This window comes from Sus scrofa, chromosome 1, assembly GCF_054392235.1.
Source record: "Sus scrofa isolate SSC_HxYL_T2T_F1_AM1 chromosome 1, Sscrofa_HxYL_maternal_Yorkshire_Landrace_v2.0, whole genome shotgun sequence".
In the NCBI taxonomy this organism is placed as follows: Eukaryota; Metazoa; Chordata; class Mammalia; order Artiodactyla; family Suidae; genus Sus; species Sus scrofa.
The window spans coordinates 14,233,234-14,245,464 of NC_139383.1; the positions used below are offsets into that span (position 1 = coordinate 14,233,234).

Here is a 12,231-nt window from a genome sequence, read left to right on the forward strand (position 1 = left end):
CCTTTTCATAAACCCCCTAAGGCTTTTCCTTACATACAAATTTTTTTTTTTTTTTTTTTTTTAGCATTCACAGATAGGTCGAATTGTAAAGATTGTTAGTGGGTGTTTTTGAATATTTAATGATAAATTCCAAGGTGAAGGAATGGGTCATTTGCTCTAGTTTTGTTTGTTTGTTTTTGTTTTTTTGTTTTTTTAAGATTCTATAATTTTATTAACTATACTTTGGTAACACACACTTCCCCTCTTAATTCTTTTTTTTTTCCCCCACTGTACAGCATGGGGATCAAGTTACTCTTACATGTATACATTTTTTTTCCCCACCCTTCGTTCTGTTGCAACATGAGTATCTAGACATAGTTCTCAATGTTACTCAGCAGGATCTCCTTGTAAATCTATTCTAAGTTGTATCTGATAACCCCAAGCTCCCCATCCCTCCCACTCCCTCCCTCTCCCATCGGGCAGCCACTTGCTCTAGTTTTTAAGCTGGTCTTAGTGAAGCCTCTAGCAGCCCCGTTGTGGTACCTTCAGCCCTTCCCTTCATTTTGAAAGAAATGCTGTCTTTTCTGTGGTTGAGCCCAGCGACCCTCTGCACCCAGGGTCCAGCAGGGCCTGGACCACCATGCAGAGCAGCTCCCAGAGGCTGTGGCAAGAGCCCCTCCTGCTGGCTGCACCATCCCCTTGTCCCTGCTGTCCCCCAGCCTGTGGTCTGGGTCCCTGGGTATTGACATGTGCTTTTTGGCTGTAAATCTGGAAATACTCAGGAACCTTTATAGCTTTCGCTCCATGGAGCCTGAATTCGTTCAGTCAGTGCAGTGTTTACCAGCTCACAAACCTCTCATTGGCCTTGACCACAATTACTGATTTCTCAGTGAAGTGGTATCTGATGACAGGTTGCAGAGCTGCAGAAAGGCCTCGGGGAACACTGAGTCTGGGATGATGCCTGGGGCCCTGTCTACCCCACGGCCATCTGGGGGACTGGCTCCTGGCAAAGGGTCCAGAGATAGCTGTTTTGGAGTCCCTTCGTCTGCTCTTCACGGGCCTGGCCCCTGAGGTTATTTCATACCATTTCAAAATCACTTTTGAAAACCTTTGCCCCAATGCGCTTTTTTTTTCTTTTGCTTTTCAGGGCCACACTTGTGGTACATGGAAGTTTCCAGGCTAGGGGTTGAATCGGAGCTGCAGCTGCTATCCTACACCACAGCCATAGCACTGCCAGATCCAAGCTGCATCTGCAACCTACACTGCCGCTCACAGCTACACTGGGGCCAGGGATTGAACTTGCATCTTCATGGATACTAGTTGGGTTTGTAACCCCCTGAGCCACAAAAGGAGCTCCACCCCACAGCTTCCTTGCTTCTGTGTGTTTTATTTTATTTTTGGTCAGTTCTACACAGATACCCAGTCCCTAAGCTGTGGGCCGCGGCCCTGATCCCGGGCCAGGAGCTAGGAGCCGGGCTTTTGGCTAAAAAGGGAAGGGAGTGAACCTGGCCCGGCTACCATCATCCTGAAACAGGTCCTGCTGCCAGTGAGGGTGCCACTGCCTCCGACATCAACATCTCAGGTCATCAGCTAGAAATAGAGCTTCTCCTGATGCCAAGGGACAGACGAAAATCCCTCCTCAGTTCACCCGCAGCTCCTGGCAGAAACCCGGCGCAGGGAGGGCGCCTGGGTGACCTCAGAAACCAGGCACGCTGGCAGCAAATTCCAGGGGCATTAGCAGAAGAAGTGCTGCTCAAGAGGGGGAACATGTCTCCAGAACTCGAGGGGCGAAGCATGAAGCATGCTGCCCAAAGGCCCATATTTCTTTGAAGCGTCACATTTTTGCCTTAAAAGTTCATGGGAATTTTTCCTTTCTACTCATAAAATGTGAAAGCTTGTTTAAATTCAAAACTTAGCACTTTCTCTGATCTTAAGTAATATTTCATATGCACTCTGAGACTTCAAGTAGCCCTCAGGAAGCCCGAACCCTACCAGGTGTCCCAGATTATCTGGAGGCCGTTCCGGTAGAAAGTTCTCTCTCTTGAATAAACATATCTCCCCCGGCTTTAGAGCTACTCTTTCGGAGGTAGTTACAGATTTTGCAATTTTCAGCCACCATGCCTGTGAATTTAAAACCAGGCTTTTATTTATTTATTTATTTATTTATTTACTTACCTTTTTAGAGCTGTACCCACAACCTATGGAAGTTCCCAGGCTATTACCGGTTGAACTGGAGCTGGAGCTGCCAGCCTATGTACACCACAGTCACAGCAGCGCCAGATCCGCGCCACATCCATGACCTACACCGCAGCTTGTGGCATTGCTGGACCCTTAACCCACTGAGCAAGGCCAAGGATCGAATCCACAACCTCATGGTTCCTAGTCGGACTCATTAACCACTGAGCCATGACGGGAACTCCCCCCAAACCAGCTTTTTTTTTTTTGTCTTTTTGCTATTTCTTTGGGGCCGCTCCCACGGCATATGGAGGTTCCCAGGCTAGGAGTCGAATTGGAGCTGTAGCCACTAGCCTACACCAGAGCCACAGCAACACGGGATCCGAGCCGCGTCTGCAATCTACACCACAGCTCACGGCAACGCCGGATCGTTAACCCACTGAGCAAGGGCAGGGACCGAACCCGCAACCTCATGGTTCCTAGTCGGATTCGTTAACCACTGCGCCACGACGGGAACTCCCCAAACCAGCTTTTTAATACACGTAGTCCCAATACTACAAGTTAGAAAATTTTGCTGCCCCAAGGCATCCACTTTGTATTTTTTGAGAAGCAAATCTAAACATGGCAGTTCTGAATCTGAATGTCCCCAAAGGCTTAAGCACATGTCCCATTGGAGAAGGTGGCCTGGAGCCAGTGTGTGAGTTGATCCACTCCCAGTCAGGCGTTCCAACTTTGAACAGACTCCGCCAGGTAGATTTAAAGTTCTGCAGATTGCTCAACCTTCTCCCCAGAGCTCGCTGAGCACTGGAAATAAACACAAGGCACACGTAGACAACGCTGCCCCTGAGTAGCCCGAGAAGGACAAGCAGAGCCAGACAAGGGATGTGGAGTGGGGCGGTGGGGCTGCTGCTTCCAGCTCTGGCCCAGTGAGGAGACTGATGAATCCTTGCTCCAAAACATAGCTACAAAGCTGAACAAAATGACAAGTCCCTCCATTTCGGCACTCTGCAAAGTGACCCAAGGCATACGGCGACAGAAGAGGCGTCTGTGCTTGAAAACCTGCTTAACTTTGGGCACGAACAGTGTGAATCTGTGGCATTCTTGCTCCCACCCCCCACCTGCACACTTCGGTCCGCACCAGAGCGGGACACAGCATAAGGACTGACGACGCTGCTGCTCTGGCCACGGTCCCAGACGGCTGACCTGATTTGGTGGATGAGCGGGCAAGGCCAAGGCCAAGGCCAAGGCCGCCATAGCCTGAGGTTGTTGGCAAGTGCCATCCTGACTGTGTCTGTGGACATGGGTCGCAGAGACTAGAAAGTGCTCCCACTAGCCCCACTCTCCCGTCCGATCCTGCAGGCAAAAGCTGGGTCAGCCTTGAAAATAGCCTGAAAACCAAATGTGCCCCCCATCTGCCCTCAGAGTCATCAGCAGAGGATAGAAGCCTTACGGGCTCCAGGTGTCGGGCCATGTCTGTCCGGTCACTTGGATAACCTCTGAGTTCTCCAGACACAGGGGCAGCTCCCCTGAAGGCAGCCTTGAAAACCAAAATGAGAATCATCATTTCAGAACCTAACAGAGACCAACTGCTGGTGGAAAGACAAACTTTACCTATTTAACTGCAGGTGAGTTCCTGGACACAGGGAAAACCCAAACAACAATGGAACACAACAGCAATGACCGTAGGGGAATCAGAATGCAGGGGTGCTGTATTACAGTGTCTAAGACATTGTTTTCAAAAAAAAAAACCAGATATGCAAAGGAAATGGAAAATGTGAGCTATACTCAGGAAAAAAAGAGATCAAAAGAAACTGTGGAAGTTCCCCTTGTGGCTCAACGGTAACGAGCCCAACAAGTATCCCTGAGGATGCGGGTTCAATCCCTGGCCTTGCTCAGTGGGTTAAGGATCTGGCGTTTCCATGAGCTGTGGTGTAGGTCACAGATGTGGCTCGGACCCCATGTTGCTGTGGCTGTGGTGTAGGCCAGTGGCTACAGCTCTGATTCGACCCCTGGCCAGGGAACTTCCATAGGTGCGGCCCCCCAAAAAAAGGAAACAAAACCTGTTGTGTGTCTCCCCAGATGCTGGATTTAGCTGGCAATGACCACAAGCAACTATTATGAATGTGTTAATATATCTAACAGAAACCATTTTTTTAAAGAGTTAAACACGACAACAGTGAATCAACAAATAGGGATTCTCAATGAGGGTAGAATTTAGAAAAGCATTTTATTTTTTGGCCATAACCCCAGCACACGGAAGTTCCCAGGCCAGGGATTGAACCCATGCCACAGCAATGACAACATGAGATCCCTAACCAGTAGGCTACCAGGGAGCTCTAGAAAAAAAATTTTTTTTTGTCTTTTCTAGGGCCGCACCTGCATCGTATGGAGGTTCCCAGGCTAGGGGTCTAATCCACGCTCTTGCTGCCAGCCTATGCCACAACCACAGCAATGCCAGATCCCAGCCGTGTCTGCGACCTACACCACAGCTCACGGCAATGCCGGATCCTTAACCCACCAAGTGAGGCCAGGGATCGAACCCGCAACCTCACGGTTCCCAGTCGGATTCGTTAACCACTTGAGTCACGATAGGAACTCTGAAAAATTTTTCAAAAAAGAAAGATCAAATTTTATGCTGGAGCTGAAATGGACAATAACTAAAATGAAAATTCACAGAAACAGCTTAAACTCAGAGTCAAAATGGCAGATGAATCCATTCCCTTGAAGACAGATGAATAGAAATTACCTAACTTGACGAATAGAGAGGAAAAAAATAAATGCGGTGTAGGCCACCAGAGCCACAGCAACATGGGATCCTTAACCCACTGAGCGAGGCCGGGGATCGAACCGCATCCTCACGGACACCATGTTGGGTTGTTAACCCTCTGATCCACAACGGGAACTCCTTAAGTTCTTTAAAAAATATGAACACACAGGTAGCTCTGAAAAGGGAAGGGAGTCTGGAACACTGGAAACCAGGAGAGGAGTAGGATGGGGATACAGGCACACTAGAGAGGTTTTTGAGCAAACATGTAGGTTTTAGATCATCCATTCATCCATTCACTCATTCATTCATAAATAACTACTCTCTTAAGCTTCTTTCTTCTGCCTTACAAGGACGGGGTTGGGAGTAGATGTTAGAAAACAACTTTTTTTTTTTTTTTTTTTTTTAAAAAGCAGCCCCCTCAGCATATAGAAGTTCCTGGGGCCAGAGACTGAATCTGAGCCAAAGCTGCGACCTACACCAGCTGTGGAAACATCGAATTCTTAACCCAGGTGCCACAGCAGCAATTCTAACAACTGCTCTTTTAATGAGCGTCTCATATGATGTTCAAAACCGCCCTGTAAATTAGGGGTTACTCTCGCTGTTTATCAATGAAGAAGCAGAGGCTCTGAGAATTCATGGCCAGCGATCACTAAACTTGGATGCAATAGAGCCAAGAACTGAGGCCATCTCTGCTGCACCCCAAGGTTCATGCATTCCCTCCTATGCCTGGCAGGGGGTAGGGGAGGGGAGAGGTGGGAGGGGGACCTGGCATCAGCTCAGCAGTCAGGACTCATTTTGCTCTACAGATGATGTCATCAACCCTGATCTTAGGCAGCCAGTGCTGAACCACTAGTAAAAAGGGAGCTTACAAAAAAACAACCCCCCCACAAAAAAAAAACCAAGGCCAAACATTGTCTTTCATTTAATTTTTTATTTGAACATCAAATAGGTAGAGAAAATTGTTTAAGGTGCTTGAGCATCCCACTGGATTCTTGACTTTTTTTAAGGTGCAAAAGAGGCTGACAAGTGTGTTTCATTAAAGCGAAGCCGCAACAAAACAATCACATCAATAATAGTATGCATTGGCAAAAGGGCATATTAATCCATCAAACACAATTTGGCATTTGAGCCTTTCCCCATAAAACAAGAGCTCTACACTGAAGAATATGTAGTGCACAAAATGCTTTGTTTATACGCTGTGAGAAAACATAAACTGGCATAATGTCACTTATTAATTCAAGTCTCTATGACCAATGACCTCTCTGTGAATGCAAAGGGGTCCATGCCTCAGGCACCTGCTTATGGGGGCTGTATGTCTTTTCCAGGGTACACAGCTCTATAAAAACACACTGAAGATGGGTTTGGAACATGGCAGCATTTACATATTAAAAAAGTTCAGGCACATTTGGATGCAAAAAAAAAAAAAAAGAATAGAAATTTTTCTGGAATCTGAAAGACAGTGCAAAATTGAAGTGCCATAATAGAGGCAGCAGTTACTTCAAAACCAATTTTAAGTGACTTAGAAAAGAGGCCACGCTCACTGTAATCCAAATGGAAAGAAAATGCAGTTAGAAACAGAGAACTAACACTAATGAAAAGGTGGATATTTGGGACCACAGTTAAACTCCTTTGCTCCAGTTGAGAGGAACTTTGCAGGGAGTTCACCCAGGAAGCGTGCAGTGTATTCTGGATCACCTGCCCAAAGTTTTTGCACCAAGGAGAATCACGGTTGTCTCAGGAGCTACTGTACGATTCTATCTGCCTTTCGAATAACCAGTTTCCTGAAGCAAACCTGCCTGTGACTATTAGACATTACTGTGTTCCTAGGGATCCCTCCCCACATTCACAGTCCATCTCAGAGTCGGGAAGTGTGGCTAGGAAGTGATTTGGAATCGGTTGCACGTAGGGGTAGTCTAAACCAATGGCCTAAGTCAACAGCCATATCAGTGTGTGAGATTTCAATGCAAGAACATCTTGATGGGATCAAAAGTAAATTAGCAGTAAGTCCCTTATTTGTCCAGCCCCCGCCAAAGGCACAGGATATGGCATGGCTGAACATTCTTGCAAGGTTAATAGGGAAATCTGATCAATGACTACACTTCCTTTGGGGCTGGATTTCCTAACCTACGACGTAGGGTCTTCTCTTTGGATGCACTAGCCTCTCTGATTGTTGCACGACAGCACTGCAGAACTCATTACCGCAAGCCTGGAGCTGGGCAATGGCTACAGAAAACAAAGAGCACTAGCTCTTCCTTGGACTATTTTGTGGCTGCCTCTAGTTCTTCCCCAGAACTCAAGCTGCCATTACAGGAATGGCTATCAGATACAGCTAGTTATTTGTGGTTAATAGGGCACAATCGGAGGACTAAACCCTGGCGCTTACTCCAGGGGCCAGTATCGATCTGCCTCAAGACACTTTCAGGACTCGTATGACTCTAGCCCCCCCATTTTTCAAATTCCTAAACCCATTTCCCCACCCTATCCCAACCCACCCCCCCAACCCTGATCGACCATGCCTTTCAAACTTTAAATTGTCTCAGAGTGGGGGGAAAAAACACACAGCATATTCCCTACACCCAAAAGCAACATCAGCTGCAAAGTATCAGCTGTCCATTAGTGGCACTTCAAATGAGAATAAAAAAGAGATTTCCAAAATTATCTGAAACTCCCAGGCTATCAAACCATCTGGTGTTCTCTGCCCATTTCAAATGTAGTAGTATCTTAACACGAATACAAACACCTTAGATGAATAATGTAAAACCCTCCACTGGATTATTGTTTGGATTTAGCTGGTATTACATCATCTATAGTCCTAGAATTTTTTTTTGTTTGTTTTTATTTTTTTAAAAGAAAATCTAAGTATAAACATTAAAAAGAACCCACTGACCCATTAGCTACTGTCCAAAAATATTACTACTTATATTTTGGTAAAGCAAAATTAGCTGCCCTGAATAATTTTCCTTTTCAGGCATAATCTCTGCTACATATGATTGTCTATCATTCAATATCCAACAATAGGCATCTGGATTAGTGCTATTTTGTCTACTGTGGATATAAAAGTTGATATGAAATGTGATCTTCATTTAAATGAATAATCACCAGGCCTTGGTTATCAATGACTGCATACATGACAAGGTAGTAATACAAAAAAAGTAAACATTTTTCGTTGGTTTTGAAGGTGAACCCAGTCAAATTAAATCCAGAACAGAATGACTACATTCAATTGTCTGATAAACAAGCACTGCGATTTCAAAAAAATATATATTATACTATATAAGGTGCTTCTTCAACAAAAACAACAAAAGAAGTATGTTCTAAACATTCTCACTGCAGATACATAAAATTGCCCCTAAATTTAGATGCACTTGTGAAAAAAACTTTTTTTTTTTTTTCTTTTTGGCCCTCCCAGGTTCTCAGTCCTTTGGCGATCGCTTCCTGCGAAATCGGAAATGAATGAACTCCACTTTTAAAACAGGTATCCCAAGAGAAGCCTTAGAAGCTTGGCTGGCTTGATGGCTTAACACATTGCCTATTAATGGGGTTCCGGTTCTAGACAATGAGGTCACCAGAGGAAACCAAACTTCTTTTTTTTAGCTGAGAAGGGGAAATAACCCATAACTGCCCTAGAGAAGCAAAGACCCAGGGAAGCCAGCCCTGTGGTTGGGGTGAGCCTTGCTTGTTTAAGCCTATAGGCCTGAGGACTCCTACGCCCATGTCCAGTCTTGCTCTCTTGGCTTATGTAGTTTAACGACATCGACACTTGGGGAAGTTTTTTTCTTTCTTTCCCTTTCTCCCTCAAGGCCAAACCCTGATTCTGGGATGAATGCTAAACAACCAAGGGCAGGTGTGGTCTGACCAGGCAGCAGGCAGCCGGCCCAGAGAGTACTCCAATCCTGGCCCTCCTCCCTGCCCAGAACGTGCCTCCAGTCAGGGCCTGGCGGGGGAACAAGGAAGAGGAGGACTGCCCCGTGGACCCCCGGGCAGCCCCGCAGTGCAGCGTGGGGTCGGCCAGTAGCACTCCTAAGTGACACAGCCTGTGGCTGGGCCACCCTGAGCCTCACAGTTTTATCCAGTTTCTGCCCTTTTTTCCTCTTTGGTCTCTAGTACCTACAAGAATCATGCACATTTACTACTCAGCCCAGTGCCGCAGGGCCGGAAGTGTCACCCGGGTGCCCACTCGTGGAAACTGCCCTTGGTCATCGGCTGGGCACTACACCTAATACACGTTCTGCATTAAGTTACACACCAGGAAGATCTGAGCAGAGCGCCCTCTGCTGATAGGTGTGAGATCACACCAGAACAGGTCCTGAAGCCCATTTACTGCAAGTTCTGGGGGCGGGGAGAGGGCTTTCTTTTTCATAAGATGAAAACAAAAACAAAAAACCAAGAATTTATCCCTCACAAGGAAACTGGTACATGTGAAAGCAAATTAACTGGGATCAACTTGCTGTTTTCCACGGCTCCATGGGAAGCAAGAATTAACTGGAACCCGTGACCTGTACATAGTGCTCTCAAAGGCCAATGGTAAAGCATTCAGCAAATCAGAAGGTACAGTGTATTAAGCTGATAAATTCTTGACAATTAGGGGATCTTCCTTCCCTGTGTGCGTCTTGTATTCCTATAGGGGAAGTGGGTGGACAATCACCAGATATTCTGCTACGGCCAAGCAACAGAGCAAAAGCTTGAAGGCATGACTTTCATAAAATGATATGTTTGCTATAGGAATACAAGAGGATGTTATAATGAACCCTGGACCTAGCTTTCTCCGCGTCAGCAATTAAAGGAGCCACTTCCAATTCTTTCCTGTGGCGTACGCTTAGATCCATTAAAAAGTGCTTCACATTCATGGAGGTGAAAAGTCCACTCTCCAGACCTGGGTCACAAGTAGCTAAAGTGCACAAGTCCTCTGAGCCCAGCTCGTGGACCAAGCCCAGTCATGAAACACGAAGGGAATCTTTACGCTGAGTAACGCCGCGAAGGGAGAAAGGGAGCTGTTACAAAGAAATGAGCCCTGGAATCCCTTTGGCTGTTCCCCAAAGAAGGTGTGCCACTTAGAATTGAGCAAGCGAACGAATGGCCACCCATATTAGAAAGCCAGCGCTGGATGCATGCCAGAGTGTGTGCAGGGGCAGAAGTCAGCTAGAGTGATGCGAGGTGGGGGTGAAGTGCGACAGGGATTCTTGGAACCTTGGGGGAGCTGCCGGGGGAGCTCTCAGATTGTGGTGGGGAAGTTCTCCGCCTCCCCTGTGATGTAATACATTTGCAAGGAATGCGATGGAGTTGAGCCCGAGGTGGCCAGCTGGCTCTGGCTCATGTCCTCCGGGGGTGGGCCCCCAAGGTTGGTTGGGGCGTGCAGGCGGTGGGCGTCCAGCATCTCCAGCAGCAGGTCGTAGAGGGGCACCACGTTCTTGCACTTCATGTTGTACAGATGCTCCATGCCTTTGTTACTGCGGGTGGGGAGACACACACAGGACCACGTTAGGCCATCCCGGCTCCAGCACCGCGAGGAAGGCCAAGGAAGAAAGACCCCACCGACACTTATATGCCAACCTTGTTTTCTGTTTCAAGAGCCATTTTAGGATTTACAATGCAGGTGGCTTTCTTCCCCTCTGTCACTGTTACATCTACAAAGAGAATTAGATGAGCTATGCTGCCAAGGAGGAGAGAGCTTTGTAAATGTGTAAAACAGTTCAAGAAGCCCCCTTGCTTAAAACTTGCCATTGCTCCCCATTTAACTAGGAATAAAATCTACATTTCTGTCTGTGCCCTACAAGGTCCGACGGATGTGGCTTCCACTGACCCCTCAGAGCTCGTCCTGCCTCCCTTCCCCGCCCATCCTCTTTAGCCACCCTAGTGTTCATGCTGCCTAAAACGAATCGCTTTACTTCCAGACCCAGGGTATCTGCACCCGCTGCCCCCCTCCTCCCACCCCGGAGGCTCTTCTCCCAGGTTTTCAAATGCCACCTCCTCTGAAAGGCCTTCCAGTACCCCCACGGCAATGGGCTCAAGTACCTGGACTTAGTCTGCCTTCATATTACTCTGCTTTTCTCTCAGCACTTAGGACAACCTGAAAGTCTTCTGTGTATGTGTGTAGTATTCTGGCTCCCCGAGCACAGGCATACACACACACACACACACACACACACACACACACACACACACCACACTGGGCAGATTCCATGAGGGGCAACAATGTGTGCAAACTGTGTGCCTAGAAATGTGGCAACAATGTAGTCAATGCTCAGAAAATTTGGGCTAGCCAGACAGAGGGCAATGCAGGCAAATGGCATTTTTCCTTTTACCACGCCCCTCCCTCATCCTCTTCCACCAATGGGCTCTGTCCCCACCAGGAAAGAAACTATTACCTAGCTTGAACTTTCTTTTTCCTGTACCATTAGGTAGGCAGACAAGGAGCATCCTACATGACACTTGCATGCTCAGTAGGGGAAAAGTCAGCCCCTGCTGGAGATGTGCCATGAAAACACGGCATCAAAGTGATCTGGGCTGTATAACACAACCAGCTAAATTATGTTTTTAAGTAGTATTTTGTTGTTTTTGTTTTTGTTTTCATTTAAAAGGCTGTTAAAGTTAAATGCCCCCTGGATCTGACGGCATCTTTCCTCTTGCAACCTAATGAGTCACATTTACCATCCGATGAAATCTGGTGCTAAATGCTCTGAATAACAACATATGGCTGAGGCCAAGCTTAGCACAACAGAGTTCTGTGATTTAGATTGGCTGTGATGAGGCACCACAATATTGCTGGTGCTGCTGGTGCTGGTGTGTGTATGTATGCGTGTGGGGGGGGAGTGTGTGTGTGTGTAAGTGAGAGAGAGAAAGCTCAAATGTTGCAACAGAGCAGCACTTCTTTCCAGCTCTTCACACCTCAGACAGGAACACTGACTGCTGCTGCCCTTGGCCAATGTTGCCAGTGAAAATACTAAGGCCAGCATAGTCAGTGCAAATATATTTGGTGTTAACTAATTAGGCTGGCTAATGCAGACAAGCAGTTAATGGACTTGGAAATTCAGCATTTCTTACCACCAAAGAAAAACTTGAGCTGTGATACATGGTTTTTACATTATCATTGAAATTCCTAGCTTAGAATAAATCTAACACATTTTCTTCAAGGGGAAGCTTACTCTCTTGGCCAGGAAATTTGGTAGAGAATTATATTAGGTTATTGTGATCCATCTTCCACATCCTTCTGTGCAATATTCATCCAAAAAAAAAAAAAATAGATGGGGATTTCCTGTTTTGGTGAAGCAGAACGAATCCGACTAGTATCCATGAGGACGCAGGTTCGATCC

The 12,231-nt window shown here is 46.7% G+C and overlaps 1 protein-coding gene across 27 annotated transcripts in view; it reads right to left on the minus strand.

Moving 5' to 3' along the window:
- Nucleotides 1-5,832: 5,832 nt before the first annotated feature.
- ESR1 (estrogen receptor 1) overlaps nucleotides 5,833-12,231 on the minus strand; it is a 384,969-nt gene continuing 378,570 nt past the window's right edge. For 24 of the 27 annotated variants that reach the window (XR_014836665.1, XR_014836701.1, XM_085010425.1 and 21 more), the window contains one exon: nucleotides 5,833-10,368. Coding sequence is in view for 23 of the 27 variants with exons in the window: in XM_085010425.1 (XP_084866551.1) it covers nucleotides 10,134-10,368 (235 nt within the window). In the remaining 4 variants the exon portion in view is untranslated. 27 annotated transcript variants of the gene reach the window in all.